The sequence below is a fragment of the Myotis myotis genome, unplaced genomic scaffold (assembly GCF_014108235.1).
Source record: "Myotis myotis isolate mMyoMyo1 unplaced genomic scaffold, mMyoMyo1.p scaffold_m19_p_3, whole genome shotgun sequence".
NCBI classification, from domain to species: domain Eukaryota; kingdom Metazoa; phylum Chordata; class Mammalia; order Chiroptera; family Vespertilionidae; genus Myotis; species Myotis myotis.
This window is the reverse complement of record NW_023416335.1, coordinates 13,357,033-13,375,574: the sequence shown is the minus strand read 5'-3', so window position 1 is coordinate 13,375,574 and position 18,542 is coordinate 13,357,033. Positions and strand designations below refer to the sequence as shown.

At 48.8% G+C, this 18,542-nt stretch overlaps 1 protein-coding gene across 19 annotated transcripts in view; it reads right to left on the bottom strand.

Moving 5' to 3' along the window:
- Window positions 1-519: 519 nt before the first annotated feature.
- The window catches only part of DLC1 (DLC1 Rho GTPase activating protein), a 367,353-nt gene continuing 349,330 nt past the window's right edge, over window positions 520-18,542 (bottom strand). For 13 of the 19 annotated variants that reach the window (XM_036300737.1, XM_036300739.1, XM_036300738.1 and 10 more), the window contains 10 exons: window positions 15,113-16,542; window positions 14,513-14,689; window positions 11,162-11,321; window positions 10,853-11,051; window positions 8,770-8,983; window positions 6,868-6,982; window positions 5,906-6,124; window positions 4,897-5,114; window positions 3,762-3,935; window positions 520-2,784 (listed from right to left, as the gene is read on the bottom strand). In XM_036300737.1, coding sequence (XP_036156630.1) covers window positions 2,664-2,784; window positions 3,762-3,935; window positions 4,897-5,114; window positions 5,906-6,124; window positions 6,868-6,982; window positions 8,770-8,983; window positions 10,853-11,051; window positions 11,162-11,321; window positions 14,513-14,689; window positions 15,113-16,542 — 3,027 coding nt within the window. In that variant the 3' untranslated portion in view covers window positions 520-2,663. The other 6 variants (XM_036300754.1, XM_036300755.1, XM_036300740.1 and 3 more) reach the window with 5 other exon arrangements.

The following is an 18,542-nucleotide window of genomic DNA, read 5'->3' as shown; positions in this document are numbered from 1 at the left end:
TGAAGGGTCCCAGGCTCGATTCCAGTCAAGGGCATGTACCTTGATTGCGGGTACATCCCCAGTGGGGCGTGTGCAGGAGGCAGCTTGTCGATGTCTCTCTCCCATCGATGTTTCTAACTCTCTATCCTTTCCCCTTCCTCTCTGTAAAAAGTCAGTAAAAAAAAAAATTAAAAAAAAATAAGAACTTACAATAAAGTTGGGTTTGTCCCCTTTTCTATGCCCAAAGTGAGTATTTGTCAAACCTCTTCTAAGATCAGTATCACATTGTATCTGGGAAATGCAATAGGTTAAAAATTCCATCTCAAAGAAACTCAAATTTAAAAAATCAGTATCCGTAGCATCTATATACGCTTATCTATGCATCTTTGCTAGTTTAAACTTTTAAGATCCCATATGGTTTAACAATGTCCACTCTCTTTAATCTCAAAATGGCAGTGATGAGCCAAAGTGAGGGCTTAAGACAGGTAGCATCCTTGGTTCTCTTCCTTTTCAAGTAACAAGCGAGTCCAACCAATCCCATTTAGCAAATAATCCATTTATTAGGTGCCTACAAGTACAAACACGGAGAGCTGCTGCAGGGGAGTACAGAGATGTGCAGGAGAGCCCTGCCCTCAGAGACCTTACAATCTAGGCCATTAGTCACAATTCGTAAGTTGTGGCGACAGCACTCTAGGCGACGTAAGCAGAGTTCTTGCAAATGTCCACACCCTTTGAGAGCTCCTCTTGTCAAGCGTGGAAGACACCCTCTCAACAGGAGAGCCAAACCGTGGGAGAGAACTTTGGTGGGGTGAACAGTGACCTTGGCTTTGCCGAGGAGCATCTTTCCGTAGCTGTTGTGCTTTCCCGTAACTTTCTCAGCATCATTTCCTAACGGCCTTCGGAGAGCATCTCCAGGCTTCCCTGTGTGCTAGCGAGTGGCTCAGCTGCGGTTTGGCCTTGGAACGATTTGCAGTCCGGTTTTTCCTTCAGCAACTCCATGCTTTCGCTGTGGTTGGTGCTAGAACGATGTGCCTTGCAGTCTGTGGTGTTCAGGGTGGGAGGGAGGAAGCTGCATTGCAGAGGAGAGCAGGCCAGACTTTTCCCTTAAACATTTAATAGTGCACTTATCGATTATATTCTGTACAGATACTGAGCACATTATAAACCTCTTCTTTTATTTATTTTTTCTCTTAGACTGTATTCATGTAAGTGTATTTACATTAGGGAAAAAAAAAAAGCCTTGAGGTACAAAACCCAAAAGAATATCTGAGGTATAAATACAAGTATATTTTAAATAATAATCTTTATCATGCTTAATCTATGTTGGAAAGCACAGTGGACATGTGTACATGTGTCTTAATAGAATGGTATATACAACATACAATCTTACAAATCTGAAAGCCATTCAAATGGAATATACAAGTATATCTTCATGAAAAACACTGATATCCAAAATACTCAAATTTTAACACTCTAATCTGTCCCCACCAATTCTTCAAAGAACCTTGGAAATAACACTGACAATGGTAACTACATTATGTTATAACAAAATAAAAATCCTTCTTACAACTCTCATTCATACATTATTCACTTCGATCCATACTAAATAAATTCACTAATACTGTCTCTGAAGTCGACCTTTACCATTACAGTAAAACCTGTATAAAGACCACCCTTCCAAAACTGTGCTGCTGTTTTGCTTTTTACTATGATACCTGTTTGCCATTACCATGAAAATATATTCCAAGGACATCATTATAAAGGGGGGAAAAAAGAAAATGTAGAAAAAGCAAAGAAAAAAAAAAAAAAAGCCAGAAAACCTATTTGCTGTTAAGGGCAAATTAAATTAATAAACCTGTTCAGCTTTTGAAAATGCTGTTAATAACAGCCCACAAACAACTTTTGCAATCAGGTCTAGAGAGAAACGGTGTCTGAAATAGGAGATCAGAGTAAATTCACCACAATCACTTTCCAGGTAAAGAAGAAGTGGATAGAGGAGTCTGTTTAATATAACTCAGGGGAAAAAAAAAAAAATGGACAAGGGTAGGCTGTCTGACCCCTCAAAATAAAAGAATTCCCTTTTAAATTTCTGGATGGATCCATGGGTAGTCAGATATTCCAGGTTAAACTGCACCTGACGCATCAATATCCTTCTTGAGGCATCTCAGTGTGCCAGACACTGCGTCCCAACCTACACATCTGTGCCATGCAACCAGCAACAAACAAACATACACACACGCCTCTGTGCAAACCTTTCTCTGCTCCTCTCAGTGAGAAAACCTGTCGTAGAGTACCAACTATTCCAGTGGATACGCCAGCCCCTCAACACGCTGCCAACACAAGGACATAGGGACACATACACCAATATCACAAGAGAATGAAGTATCTTCATTATCTTCTGTAATGTATTTATAGTGTTGCTTCTCAGAAGCAATTCGCATAAGAATACATTTTTTTTTTTTTTTGCAGTCTTATATATTCCAGTCAAGATCTGTAACACAGACCTTAAACCAACGGGAAGCAGCTTTGAAAATGTATCAAATCACTACAGTCGATTCCTATGCTCCAACTTGCAGTTTTGTTTCAGGATTAGACGCAGAACCCGTGCTCCCGAGCACTGGCAAGGCTCTGGGAACGAACGCCCGGAAGGTGGGAAGGTGGACACGGCGGCTCTGCCTCGGTGATCACCTGGATTTAGTGTCCTTGCTTTCAGTGTTCTGGTGACAGAAAGAGTCTCGGATCTTTACAACTTCGGCTGCACACAAATGTCCGAAAGATTTCGTGTACCACTCTGGCATGTGGCCCCTAGGACAGAGGAAAAGCAGGCCCATTATTCCAGCTGGAAAGCCCTGAGACAAGCCAAAGGGAGTTGCAAATACTATACTTCCATTCCCTGCTCAGCAACATGTGCAAGTACAGGTTGCTCTTACTGTTCCAGGGCAACCTCCTGGCCTTTCCATCGCACACTTGGAACTCTAAGTGTCTCAAGAAACTACAGATTGAGTGAAACTGTTTAGGGCAGCGGTTCTCAACCTTCCTAATGCACCATCCTTTCATACAGTTCCTCATGTTGTGGTGACCTTCAATTTTATTGTTACAAATTGAACATAATTAAAGCATAGTCATTAATCACAAAAACAAGATGTAATTATAGATGTGTTTTCTGATGGTCTTAGGCGACCCCTGTGAAAGGGTTCTTCGACCCCCAAAGGGGTCGCGACCCACAGGTTGAGCACCGCTGGTTTAGGGAAAGCTGCGGCATGTTAACAAAAACAGAGCACCCGGTGCCTGCAGAAGTGCTGAGATGTAAAGATTTCCAATGAGACTTTATGTAACCTGAGAGCCCGTGGACGGAGTTTGCAGAGGTTCATTTTTTGTCTATAAAGCTGCATGGCACTGCTTTTCTGATACTAATACACTTCAATCTACAGCAAAGAATATGTAGGCCCGATGAATTACTGAAAGGGCATGTCACATGATTCAGGACCCCTGACTATAAAATGAGAAAACCCTGCTTGCTCGTTCAAACTCGCATTTCCTGTGGCTTTACATTCATGGCAGAACCTCCGTATCCACATTACGTTAGCACGCCATGTTCTAAAGGATCAAAAGTAGGTCTGGTACCCAAAGGCCAAGAAACACGAACGTGTTACTTCAGCACCGCTCTTCCTGGAGTAACCAAGATGCAACGCATACTCATTTAAGCCATTCTCTGCACCAGGCAAAAAGTCTGCCTTCCCCGTGACCCTCGCCATGTCCAAAAAATCAGCGGCAGAACATACCTTAAGTCAGCTCGGCACATGTAGGTGAGTTTGGATTTCCCCGACCCGCAGGGTTCGATCAGATACCGGGACAGGAGCACATTGACCCTCACCCCCACCACGGGTGCCCGGTCGTGATCCACGGATGTGAGTAAAAGGGCACATGCCCCCTTGGGTAAGTTAGTCCTCCATGTCCTGTCGAGACAAAACCAGAGGGAAAAAATAAAACTTCCTGGAAGCCACATGGGGCCTCGCTCTCAGAGACACTGAAGGACGGCTCAGTGGCCGTGCTGTGTGTCCCCGCCCTGCGTGAACGGCATCGTGAACTCGTGTGCAAGGACTCCTGGATGAGCTCTGTCGGGAGCCACATCTCCAGGAGGTGTGCTGCTCACACAGCCAGCTCTTTCAAAGAGAACCAATCTGAAGTGTGACCGAAAACCATCGTCACGTTCCACAGCTGTCTGAGAGCATGAGCATCCGAATGAACGCTGCTCTGTCGGAAAGGTTCTGGACTAATGATGTGACAGTTCCTCAAAGATTCTTGGAATTCCTCTTTCAATCATGTCTCCAGAGAATGATGAATTAGATATAAACCAGCCTCAACCGTAACCCCCCGGGAGCCTGAATGTTGTTTCCTGGCTTATGCATCCATCAGCTACTTCTAATGAGAACATCTATCCTAACAGGGGGAAGACTCTGCCACCAGGAAGCGCATCCAGTTGAGTGTGCCTCTCTTTCTGAGCTCAATTCCCAAAGAGTCCGAGCCATTTCAGGGATGAACACACTACTGGAATAAAAGTAGATATATTTTTCATATTTGCAAAGGTTCAACCATTTTATGGAGGCATACGTTCTAATGGAAGTAATTTTACCATCTTATTCAGTGACCCACAGGCTCATCCTGGCCACAAACATCAATTTGGGCCCTGCCGGTGTGGCTCAGTGGTTGAGCATCGACCCATGAACTAGGAGGTCACGGTTCAATTCCCGGTCAGGGCACAACGCCCAGGTTGCGGGCTCCATCCTCAGCAGGAGGCAGCCGATCGATGATTCTCCCTCATCACTGATGTTTCTATCTCTCGCTCTCCCTCTCCTTTCCTCTCTCTAAAATCAATTAAAAACATTAAAAATAAATGATCAATTCAGAAGCTCTCACCTCAAAACGACGTAGTCCCGAGCAGGATGGGGTGCCATACTGTTCTGAACGTACTGGTAAATTTCAGTCTGACTGTCCAGGATTTCGATCACTTTTGAATCCAGCAGGTCTACATCCCAGAGGTGCTGCTCTTTAAGGAGGCGCTTCAAGATTTCCTCGGGCAGCGCAGGGACTTCGATGGTCGACCGCCAAAGCCTCAGAGGGGGTCCTTCACTCACCTGAAGAGAGGATGCACCTTTCAGGGCCAAGACAATTCGCACACACCCAGACTTGGAAGGCAACTTGCTATCCCGGTACACGGTCATCTGTTTGGAGGCTAATGATCACCTATGGCTTTAACAGGCTGCCACCCCCGAGAGTTAGGCCAGAAGTGAACAAAACGGCTGGTGTCCCTTCCGGTTCAAACTGTCCCATGTTCCCCTGGGACCCATGTCAGGGTCAATGGAATCAAGTAGGATCCTTTATTTACACCCCAAGCCTGCATGGCTATCCGGACGGCCCTCCTGGTTATTTCTTTTCAAGGTGATGGAGGACAGTGTCAACAAATACCTGTGGTGGGCCTACCCTGCTAAGCCACCCACCATGTGCCCGCCCTCACAGGCACAGTCCCAGCAAGTCAATGTCTCCCCTGATAGCTCTCTGCTCTTTAAAGGGCCAAGAGTGGAGTGGAGCGTGCAAGGGGGTTCTGATCAAATTATGGAAAAACCCAAGCCGGTTCTACAAGGCCTAAGCCCAACGCCACTAGTTAAACACTCCAGGGCACTCTGGTGTGATTCTGTGGAAGCAGGATTGCATTGGCTGTTTGATAACTCTGACAAGTATTCCTCACCCGGCTGGTTTCTGCTCTTACTTGGGGATCTGAATCCCTTGGCCACCCAGCTCTGCAGGAGAGGGGATGGGTGCCAGATCCCCACGCAGAGATGTGTGGGTAACAGGGTCTCGTCTCTAAGGAACCCAAGCCCTGACTGACCCCAGGAACTCAACTGGTCGACGACAAGGGATGACCTACCTTCTTATAGGACAGCTCGGCCTGCTCAGAGGTGGAGCAGCTGACCCAGCCTTTGAACTTCTCTTTGACCTCTTTAAACAGGCTGTCCATGCAGTCCTGCAGGAAGTGCTGGTAGTCAGCGGACTCATCGGCACAGAGGCGTCCCAAAGCTTCGAGAGTGAGAGGCTTCAGCTCTTGCTCGGTGTAGGAATTGCGACATCGGCTCATTTCCTCAGGAACCTGTGAGGAACATGAGACCAAAAGGAGGTTGGGAGATGCCCTGGCCAGTTTGGCTCAGTGGACAGAGCCTTGGCCTGTGGACTGAGGGGTCCCGGGTTTGATTCCGGTCAAGGGCACATGCCCAAGTTGTGGGCTTGATCCCCAGTAGGGGGCGTGTAGAAGGTAGCCAATAATTGATTCTCGTCATTGATGTTTTTATCTCTCTCCCCCTCTTCCTTCCTCTCTGAAATTAATAAAAATATATATATTTTTAAAAAGAATGTTGGTCCAACTGTGCACACTCGCGTCGCCCAGCAGTGAAGCGACAGGGCGGAAACAAGGTTGAGTACTCAAGATGGTGCAGGCAGTCCAGTCCCTGTTCCCAACAGCTGGAGGATGTCCCGCCCACCTCACGCGGTATCACAAGGCTACGGATACCTTATTCTAGTGTAAGGTACCTGAGAAGTCACGTAGCAGGTAAGTGACTGAAACAGGGCTTACGTGGATGAAGGCCCGTGTCTCAGATACAGTACTTACTGCACGTAATTTGTTGCTTTTATAGGGGGTATGGAGGTGGGCATTTCATTAAGCATACTAACTCTGCTTAGCTTATGTTATAATATAGATAGTAAGACACTGTTGGGTTCTGTATATACTTTCCAGCTGGGGAAGGGATCTTTTGGTGAGATGTGACCAAGTATTGCACCTACAATTTCTTCCCTACCCAGGTTATCCTTAACCAACAAGATCCCCCAAATCCTTACCTGGAAAAGCTTCTTGCACTCCGCAATCATATGGGCCAGCCCTTGCGTGGCAGCGAGGTTTTCATTCAAATCTTTCTGATCTGGTTTGCCCAAACTCTGTTTTCTTTGCATCACCCTAGGCAGAAGAAACAGGAGGAGAAAGATTCAAACATTTACATATTTTTAAATCAATGTGTATGCAAAGGAGAGAAATAAACAGCTCACTGGAGACTACCTGTCACTAAAGGGTTCAAGAGAACTTCATTATTTTTGAAAATTTATCTTTATTGTTCAAAGTATTACAGATGTTCTCCTTTTTCCCCACCGACCCCTTCTGGCTGGCACCTGCCTCCTTTCTCTTCAACCCCCCCACCCCACCCCAGGCCTTCATCACACTATTATCTGTGTCCATGGGTTATGCATATATGCATATAAGTTCTTTGGTTAATCTCTCTTCCCACCCACCCCGCCCAAGAGAGCTTTACTTTGGTCACTAGAATTTTTCTGTTTTATCAACAACACACACACAAAACATGAAAGAGGCTATTTTCAATGATATCTAGGCTCTTCAAAGCCAGCACATTAAGTAGGTTCCTATTTACATAGGGGAGCTTGTAGGTCTCTGGATGTGTGCTGGGGAGGGAGAGAGGCAGCTAAGAAGGGTGTGGGTGGGAGGTGCCGGACACTGGGGTAAAGTCCCTATTCTTCACAGTCTAGATAAACAGGACCCCTCCCGAAGGTGAGGGGAAATCCTTTGTTTCCTAAAGGGTTTACTTTAATCTTATCTGATCTCTCTCTGTGGCCCATCTCTGTTCTCTATCCCATTAAAGCTGGAACTCTAGAGGGGTGGGGTGTGGGCTGGAGGGGGTCAATGGTGGGAAAAAGGGGGACATATGTAATACTTTCAACAATAAAGATTAAAAAAAAAAAAAGCTGGAATGCTAGTCAACAGCCAGAAGTAATTCAAGGATCTTTAAGCACCGCCTGGCTTGCAGAAGCAAAGCTACTTCAGCGAGCACAAGGCCCTCGCTTCTAGCTCAGAAATGTCTGTGGCCGTCCCCAGAGCTAAAGGAACAGAATCAGCGGGATGGATCTGGCCCGGGGAAGGCCAGTTAGTGACTGCCCTCCCCCCCCCCCCCCCAGCCCCCGCCATGAGGCCTTTATGAGAAATATTCTCAGAGGTCAGACGCTCCAACGGGCTCTGCCCTTCTTCGTTTCAGGCACGGGCCAGCTCCTCCCTCAACTGGCCCTCCCTGCAGCCCCACTTTCCTCTCCTGTGAAATGGATACCAACGTTATCATCCTCACCTCCTGCGATTGTTCTGCGGGTCAAGTGAGAATTTTATGAATGTCAAGGGTGCAGTCTCGTGACTGGGACGGAGTAAGTGCTGAGCAAACATCAGCCTTTGTTACTTTCTAGATTCTCCGGCTTCTTCTACAGTCCCCTCCACTCCCACCTTGCAGGCATCGAAGGAGAAACTCCGCAAATCATGGGCTTGACCTTAACTTGCAGGCTCCACCTTACGCTCAGTTCTCTTAGGTCTGCCTACTTCCTTTCAAATGATGGCCCAGGCCAGGAGCTGGGCTCCCCTGGCCCTGTGGGTGCCAAGGCAGGGCTCACCACCCCCCCCCCCCAGATGTTTAGGTCAGTAAATCTGTGACTCTCTGCTGGCAGAGCGTGATGACATGTCACAGAGGTCTCTGGGGGACACTCCCATGCTGAAGCAGGAACCTACTCTCTCCCCCCTATAACTAGAGTGCCCAGGTAGTCACACGCCCAGGGCTCAGAAGACAGGAGGGTCACGTGGGCTGTGAAGGGAGAAGATCCAACTCCTATTTGCTTGACTTAAGTATGAATCCCAGGAGAACAGGGGGACAACCCCCGAAGGAGAGCATGACGCATGCGCCCCTCCCCGGCCCCTACCTGGGGGAAGAATTCTCTCTCTTCAGGGTATTGAGGTGGAAGAGCGAGGGCGCCAGGCACACGGCCAGGTTGGTGGGCGTCATCTGGTTCTCCTTCACAGCTGCCGTGACGTCACTCAGGAAGTAGAGGAGCGTCTGCAGCACCTCCCGGTTCTCGTCCGGCAGCAGCATAATGGCGGCCTTGATGGCCTGGAGGCGCTGGTCCTTGGGCACATCTGCACAACACCAGCATTTTCCCCATCAGCTCAGTGATTTTCCGCGCACATCGCAAGGAAATGTCCCAAAGCAAACACATCGGCATCAAAGGCCCCAGCCAGCCCTGAACAAGCACTTGCCGAGAGTGTACTCGAGGTTAATATGGAAGAAATTAGGGCTGCACCAGCGTCACTGCCCTCAAGTATTTCCTGCCGGTGGAGGAGGTGAGATATTTTAAACACCCACAGTGCCAACAGACTCCTAAGCCCACCTCCGGGTTCAGCTCCCGACGAGGCCTATTTGTTCAGTTTACAGAACCCTTTTTCTTTCTAAGTACTTCTTAGATATCCCTAATTCACCATTCTCAATTTCTGAAAATAAGATGCGCTGACGCTTTCGTTCGGCGTCAATAAAACATCGTATCTAAGGTATGTGTCCCAGGGTAAGAACTGAGGTTTCTTCGTCTTTCCTATAAAATGTTCGGGAACTCTGGGGACTCTCACACTTTTGACTGAGCTGCTCATTCCTGAAGTGGGAAAAGGAAGCTGCCCAAATATTGTCAATTTAAACGACAGACATGTCTGGCCAACGATTTCTTTCAGCTTTAGAAAGCCTACTGAGAGGCTGTTATAAAAACACACGGGCTTGAGAACGAGGCCCATAAACTAATACACATGTAGAAAATCCTGGACCCAACCTTCAGGTCTCCTTTTCCAGGCAAATCTTTCTCTTAAAAAGGCATGTGGTGGAAAAACCAAGTCACTCAAACGCAGCGCCATAGGACAAACTGATTAAACAGCTCCATGGTTACAATACATAACAAATACCTTGGTGGGGAAAATGTGACCTGTGTTTTCATAAAATCTGAAAGGATGAAACAAATAATGAAATAATCCAGACCAGCTCCATTTCTCATAAAATAGAGTCCAATGCGCCAGCTAAAGACGATGGGAACACGGAGAGAAGCTGCTTTCAAATTACATGGCCGTGCTACGACACTGAGCCAAGAAAAACACCAAGCTGTAAACGCTATAATCCCGATCTTCATCATTAATTTAGATAACTGTTTGCTTTAAGCTTTACTTAAAAGTGAGAGGGGCATGGGTACTGTTTTCCCAAGTATTTCTGGCAGAAGCCGAGAAGAAGAACAGAAAAAGATTATTTATGCATTGAACATCAAGATAAAACACACAGACACCTGTGAAATTTTAAACACAACAGGCCCTGCTGGTGGGATGGGAAGCAACTGAAATTTCCATACGGAAGGTGGAGAGAGAGAGAGAGAGATCTTGGTACCTGCCTTTTTAAGCTTCTTAGATAACCCTGTTCTAGAAACTAATGAAAGACTGAGCTCCGGGATCAGAAGGTAAAAATGGACAATCGCTTCAGCAATGAGAGAATGATGACAAGGGAAACTTATTTTTTGCATTCCGTAGGTCTACAGAAACCCGCTCCACAAATGAGGAGGCAAGGAAGAAATTGATGACGTGTATTTCCAAGAGGCCATCCGGTGGGTCCAAAAGAACATCAAAGGAAGCCAGGGGTGCCCGGATGGGGTAGCTCAGCCGCTGAGCATCAAACCAGGAACCAAGAGGCCACCAGTTCGATTCTGAATCAGGGCACATGCCCGCGTTGCAGGCTCGATCCCCTATGGGGGCGTGTGCAGCAGGCAGCCGATCAATGATTCTCTCTCATCATTAATGTTTCTATCTCCCTCTCCTCTCCCTCTAAAAAAAAAAAAATCAATAAAATATTTTTTAAAAATTCAGAGAATGCATAAAAAAATCTGGACTTATGGTTTCTCTTTTTTAAAAAACAGGAAGCTACAGGTTTCAGTTGCTTCCATTTCTTCGCACCTCCAACAGGGTTAAGATCCAAGAACAACTTACATTGGTAGATCTGTAGGAAGGTTTCCGAGAGTTTGTTCGTCATTAGTGGCTCCGGAAGATCTCGAAAATACTGCTTCAACATGTCGGCCACGTCATAAGCAGACTGCCCCTCGTAGTTGACACAATCGATGGCACTTTCATTCATCTGGCGCAGGGCCTGGATCCGGGATTTAACACCCGATTTTCTGAAGAGCCCAACCTGTTGGAAGAAAATCATTACGTGTCGAGAAGAAAGCAACATCTTCACTACAGAACTCGAAAGAGAAGCATGCACCTGAGCTCCCAGGGTCACGGGAGCTGACCTCTCACCTGATCCAAACAATGGTTGCGAAGGTAGCGCATGGCCTGCTGAATGCTCTGGGGCAGGGGCTGACCCGAGCGCTGCACGTTGACGGTCAGAGGGACGCCAAACACATTCCGGTCCTTGTAGTCTGGAACCTTGATCCTTTTCATGAACTTGGGCACAGCCCTATTTAAAGAACATTGGTGGGGAGGTGAGATGTTTACTTGTCTGCCTACTCTCATCCATCTCCGCAGTTAAACCCTGTGGGCCCTAGAGCAGTGCCATGAAGGTGGCTATTTAAATGTAAATGAAATAAAATTAGAAAATCAGGTCCTCAGTTGTACTAGCCACATTTCAAGCACTCACTAGCCCAGGGGTGGGCAAACTTTTTGACTCCAGGGCCACAACGGCCGGGCCAGAACAACAGTATGGATGGAGTGTTTGTGTGAACTAATATAAATTCAAAGTAAACATCATTACATAAAAGGGTACTTAGTTTTATTCATTTCAAACGGCCAGCCCCCACGGGCCGTAGTTTGCCCACGGCTGCACTGGCTGCACTGGCTGCACTAGCTGCACTAGCTCTTTGTGGCCAGCAACGACCCTCCTGGACTGTGCAAATTTAGAACATTTCCGCCATCCCAGACACTTCCACTGGAGGTGCTGTTGGAGATCTCCCAGGATGGGGGGGCTGTGAGGCCAGTCACCCTCCTCAGCTGGGGAGTCTCCTTCCACTGTGAACGCTGAGAATCGGGTCTACATTATTGTTTTTAATTGATTTTTTTTTTAGGGAGAGAGATTTATTGTTTCACTTATTTATGCACTCATTGGCTGATTCTTGTATGTGCCCTGACTGGGGATCGAACCCGTAATCTTGGTATATTGGGATGATGCTTTAACCAACGGAACTACCTGGCCAGGGGCACGCTGACATCCTTAAGAGAACTGACGGGTTTCCTTAGAAAATGGTGGCACAGGAAGAAACAGAAGCAGAAGACACCATGCAAGACCCTACTTAGGTGCCTCCTGACAGAGTTTGAAAGACAAGTTCCCCTTTGTTGTGAAAATGGACAAGAATAATTTCTAAGTTCTCGATGAGAACCAAAGTGTTTAGGGTAAAAAGGGTCGGCCCAGCTGGTGTGGCTCAGTGGTTGAGTGTCAACCCATGAACCAGGAGGTCACGGTTCGATTCCCACCATTCAGGGCACATGCCCAGGTGGCTCGATCCCCTGTGTGGGGCGTGAAGAAGGTAGCCGATCAATGATTCTCTCTCATCATCTATGTTTCTATCTCTCTCTCTCCCTCTTTCGTCGTCTCTGAAATCAATAAAATAAAATAAAAAGAAAGAAAAAAGAAGGATCAGGTAAGGCTGGATGACAGAAACAGCAAATACACGATGCTGGTCAGACACAAGGGCACCAACTCCAGAGCTCGACAAGGGGGCCACGCTAATGACCTGACGTCAAAACCACTCTCCAGCTGCTGAGCTGGAGGACATGACATCTTCAGGTGCCTAAGGAAGATGGACAAGAACAAGGAGGGTTTTGTGGCCTCGTCCCCGCTCCCTGGAGTCCTGAAAGCAGGTCCGCCCGCAGTATCTGCAACAGCAGGAAACCAGTGTCATGCCTTTAACACTGTCGAGCTCTACAAACGACCTCTGTGAGTGAGACAAGAAAGGGCCAGGACTAACAGGAAAAGAATTTTGTGTCGAATTTCTCCCTGCTCCGTCGATCCCACAATGCGAGGCTTTTACATTTGGTCTTGACTCACTGGAAAAACTGACCAGAACTCCAAGAAGTATTATGGACTTTCAGATTCTTGAGGGTTTGGTGGGCAGGGGGTGGACAACTCAGAAGCGAGAATGTGAAATATGCAGTTTTAAATAGCCAGCGGGGAAATATGACCCTCCGCCCAGAGGCACAGGGCAGGAGACGCACGGCCTTGACTCCTGGGTGCTTACCAACAGCCACAACACGGCCCTGTTTATAGCCGCAGGGGAGGTAAAGCCGAGACGTAGGGCCAAATTTGTATTTCCATACAGTTAAGTATACGGTATCACGGCTAGAAGCGTGCATAATGCTGGCTTTGTCGGGGGCCCGAAGCCGGGCGGCGGAATGTGCAGGGAACACATTACGATCTCCGCCGAGAATCTGAAGCATGTCGGGGTAAACCGGTCAATACTTATTTCTGTCATTCAGAACAAACAACTCCTGTATTTAGCAAGGCTCCCATAATAACAGCCTTTGAACAGGAGGAGCTTTGATGCCGAAGTTAAACTCACTACGAGTCCTGGGAGGGGGGGCCGGTTACGCTGCTCCGCTGACTCGCGGGCAGCTCCGCCTCGCTCCAGCCCTCCCAATGAGACGGGCTGCCGCTCGCTTTCAGGAAAAACAGTAGTTGTGCAATTGGATAGCAAACACGCAGATTAGTGAGAACACTGACGAATACCCAGCTGACGCTGTGGAATGCGCTGGGATGTCAATCTAGGGACATGTCTCTGTTTTGCACGGAGAGTAAAAAAATTAAGATGTAGGTATTAGGTCATATACATGAGGGGCAATATTTTCACACGTAATTATGGATAGTTCAGGTGATAAATTTTATCTTCACATATATTTTACTCTGTAATATTTTAGATTTATGAATCACCATGTAACAGTATTTGTTGGAAAAGACAGAAAATCTTTAGCAGAGGCAGATTTTTGAGTGATGCTGTGAACAGTCACATCAAAAATGCTTTCTAGAAGCATACAATAGGGTTATAAAGCCAAGCAGTGTACATCAAGCATTTTAAAGTCAGTCTCACAGCAACATCTAAACTGCATTTTTCCGCTGGGCCTGTGTGGGTCAATGTGAACAGGAGGTCACACACGGTTCGATTCCCAGACAGGGCACATGCCCAGGCTGCAGGCTCGATTCCCACTTGGGGGTGGGCAAGAGGCAGCTGATCAATGATTCTCTCTCATCATTGATGTTTCTATCTTTCTCCTTTCCCCTTCCTCTCTGAAATCAATGAAAATATTTTTAAACTACATTTTTCCTTCCTTCTTTCAGATACTGTACATACATTTACCTATGATGGGTTACTCCCACCTCTGGGAAGGGGGGGGCCTGCACAACTCGATGGAGGAGAGATGCATTCTCACCCCATCAACTGGCAATTTGTCACCGGGAGAGCTGAAAACTCAACCAACCAACCCTGCTGGCAAGTCCCTAAAGCTTATGTAGCATCAAGTGTGGCCGCAACAAGGCAGAGAGTGCCTGCATTAGGACGGTTGGCTGAAGATATTAAAGGGATATACTCAGTGTCGGGACAGTCTCAGGAGCTGAGCGAAAACATCTTCAATCATGGTTCCCGGAGCAGTTTAAACTCTTACCAGCTGAAACCATGCTTGTTGGAAGGCGTGTACTTCTCCAGCAGGGCCGTCAGCTTCAGGAGCGAGTACTTCTGCAGCAGGTTCATCTGGGCCACAGACTGACAGTTAATCTGCAGTGACACCGAGTTTAAGCTCGGCCGGTGAGAGCTCTGGAAACTGTGCCACCTCAGCCGGTGCCTGCGAGAGAAGAGCAGGGAGTCAGGGAGTCCAAGCGCTTCCAGAGGCAGACACCGATCAGCAGCGGGCTGCTCACCGGCTTCGAATCCGGGCAACTGAGAGCACTCAACTTCGAAAATAGCATAGAACCTACCATCTTAACCCTTTTGAAGTGTACGGCTCAGGGGCGTTCAATACCTTCACATTGTTGCACCACCATCACCACCCTCCACCCGCAGAACCTACACTTCGTCTTCCCCAACTGCAAGTCCACAGCCATTAGACAATATCCATTCTTTTGGGGATGTTGGCATTTCCTGGTCTGCCTCTTTCTTAGGCTACAAATGCCAGGCTTACATCACCCTACTTCCCCTACACCACAAGTAGAAGCAGACCCTCTCTGCCTCCCCGTCCCCAGCCGGGAGAGGGAACCAAAGCTCTTACCTGTTGGACCTTGTCAGGGAGGCTCCAACCCCAGAATCCCTCCGCTCTGGGATTTCAGAGGGCTCTTCGGGTTCATTCAGCGAGTTGCCCGTGCTGTCCAGGTCGCTGGGCGTGGCCCGGTCGTGGTCCACATCCAGGTGTATCTGTTTGGGAGAGGACGGGCACGGAGAGACGGAGTCCAGGGCCGAGTCCGAGTCTCCCTCGTCTGAGAACTTCTCCGACCACTGGTTGACGATCCTCTGCATCCCATTCACGTGGTAGAGGATGTCGTCGAGCTCGGGGAAGATGTCCTCGTTCTCCAGGTCCGCCAGGTCCCCCGAGCTGGAGTAGAGGATGGAGCCCGGCACGTTGTCGTAGATGCTCAGGCGGCTGCTCATGGAACTGGAGGAGTTGCGTCTCTTCAGCTCCTTGGGGCTGTCGCTGCTGTTCTCCCTCCTCAGGCTGATGTGGCCGGGGCCGTGGAAGCTGCCCGTCCGCCAGTTCACGGAGCTGCTGTTCCCCGAGGGAGAGAAGCTGCCGTTGGAGAGGGCCTTGGGGAAAGTGCCGGGCTTGTGGTCCTCGGGGATGTAGAACACCGTGTCCTCGGGGTACCTCTCGCGGTTCCTGAAGTTCTGTTCCACCACGTTGTTGAACGTGGACTGGCTGAAGGGGTCGAAGCCCTCCAGGTACATGCCCACCCGCTTGTTGCAGGCGCTGAGGCTCCGGGTCCGGGTGACGGGGCTGGGCGTGCTGACGGCGCTGCTGGTCTCGGACTGGCTGCTGCTGCTGCTGGTCTGCGTGGAGTTGGAGACGCTCCTCTTTCGTACCAGGGGGACGTTGATGTGGTTGCCGTTGAGCGCGGAGATCTCCACGCAGTTCAGCTGCTTGAGCTTGGCCTCGTCCATGCCCTCCTGCAGGACGGGCCCGCTGATGATCAGCCCCAGCTTGGAGGGTGCCTTGTGCTTGCCGTGCTGGGAGCCCTTGAGCTTCAGGCTCTCCATGCGCTTCAGCAGGCTGCGCGTCTTGGACTTGGCGGTCTTCTCGTGGCCCTTCATGCCGAAGCTGAAGCTGGACAGCTCCTTGGGGGAGGGCAGGCTGCAGAAAGAGTCGTCGTTATTGCCTGCCAAGTGGCCGGTGGAGGAGCAGACGCTGAGGGCCGAGTTAGTCCGGGGTGTGGCCGCGTCCGCGCTGTGGGGCACATGGGCCGGGAGGCTGCTGGTGCTGCTGAGGCTGCGGACGGATGCCACCTCCTGGCGCTCGCTCAAGTCCGTCAGCATGCTCTCGTGGCTCGGGGCGCTCTTCAGGTGGGGATCCTCTGGGGACCCCGGGACCGTGTCCTGCTTTGGGGAAAAGACATCAAACTCTTCCAGCCGGGACCACCTCTTGCTGTCTCTCTGGAAAGTCCACTTGCCACTGATGGCACAAGGCTCATCCTCGTCTGAATCCTCACTCTGAAAAGACAGAATGAAGAAGCCGTTGGTGGCTGGACGGGCAAACCGCAGGGAGCAGGACATGTGCTGAGGTCCAGGGGTCCGGGAGGCTGCTTATAACAGACCATCAGGGTTGACACCCCCCGGCCCCCGATATCTTTATATTATTATTTTTTAACAAATAACAACTACGAGAGTAAAGAATATCACAGAAAAAAGCCAGACCAAGTGTTTGAAACGAAATAAAGAGTCATTTGCCCAGCTGGCGTGGCTCAGTGGTTGAGCGGCGACCTATGAACCAGGGGGTCATGGTTCGATTCCTGGACAGGGCACGGGTGGGGGTTGTGGGCTCGATCCCCAGTGTGGGGCGTGCAGGAGGCAGCCGATCAATGATTCTCTCTCATCACTGATGTTTCTATTTCTCTCCCTTTCCCTTCCTCTCTGAAATCAGTAAAAATATATTTTAAAAAAGAGAAATAAGTCATTTTATGGAAACTGGGGGCTGTCGGCTGTTCTTTCACTGCTCACAGGAACCTTCTGAGGTCTGTGGAAATCCCAGGCATGCGAAATATTTCGAGCTGGAGTCAGCAGCGGGTGGGACTCCCTCTGCTCCGCCTTCAGCGTTGCCGTCTGTTGATAGTGTGTGTTTATATTCCCTTTTGCAAGCAAAAAGGTGGTTTTCAACACCAAGAAGAGTGGCGACTGAAGTCTCCAGTCGCCCTACACGGTCACAGTGCTCCCAACAGACTAACAGAGACACCGGGCAAGGGAAGCCATTGCATTTCCGCTTCAGTCCGAGCCGGTTCCCTCTTAACCTGGTCTTTTCCATTCCCTCCCCCGCCAGACAGCGGGGCTGGGGCTAATGCCACAAGTGTCCTGTGAAGTTTCAACCTCAGACCTGCTCCGGGCTATTTAACAGGCTTCCCAAGTGCCCAGGCCTGGCCATACGCAACATTCACGAACGCTAAGCAGCGTCTTTGCTGATGATGTTGGACTGACGGGGACTCGGGGTTGTGCCGTAACCCCAGCTGCCGCATCAGAGCCTTTCGGGAGAAATGGCAAAGGCACGGATGATTCATTCCGATGCCTATCTTCCCACCGGTGTGGGAAAGCCCACGTGACCCACGTTTCACAGACAATGAGTCAAGAGCATTAAGTGCGGACTTGTTGGCTCTTCTCCATGGCTTGCTGGATACTGAAGTTCCAGTCCGTTTGTTTAGAACAGTGGTTCTCAACCTTCTGGCCCTTTAAATACAGTTCCTCATGTTGTGACCCAACCATAAAATTATTTTCGTTGCTCCTTCAAAACTGTAATGTTGCTACTGTTATGAATCGTAATGTAAATATCTGACATGCAGGATGGTCTTGGGCGACCCCTGTGAAAGGGTCGTTCGACCCCCAAAGGGGTCGCGGCCCACAGGTTGAGAACCACTGGTTTAGAAGGTTTAGCTCCCGCAGGAAGGCAACTTGTTGCAGGTCAGGGCCTCCAGGGTAATTAAAATGCGCGCTCTGAACAGTCAGAAGTATGCTCTTTGACCAAACTTATTCCTGTTTACTCTAATTTGTGACACTCACTCCCAGTACTACGCCCACTTCTTCTCCTAAGATCTCATAAAAGGGCCTCACATTTCAGACCCAGAAGAAAATACCATGGGACTCAGTTATGCGCCACCATTTGACCAGAATGTGTGGGATTTCCTGCCCTCCCTTCTCCCCCGAGTCCCTTCCTCCCTCCAACACTCTTAACATTCTTCACTATCCCACAACCCAGCCTTCACGCAGACCTCCGCAGCTTCGAAACATACTGTTATATATGGGAGCTAGCTGTAATTTCTATAGGGAGCAATGCAGTCTTCCAGATGCCTTCAGCCCCATCCCTTTAATAAGGAGTAGGCACTGAGTTAATGAGGCAAAATAGGTGATTTTTTTCAGATCAAAAACAGTAGGAAAACTCACAGAGATACAGAGAAGAGACTTGACTGCCAGAGGTGGGGGGGTTGGGTGAAGGGGGTTAAAAGGTA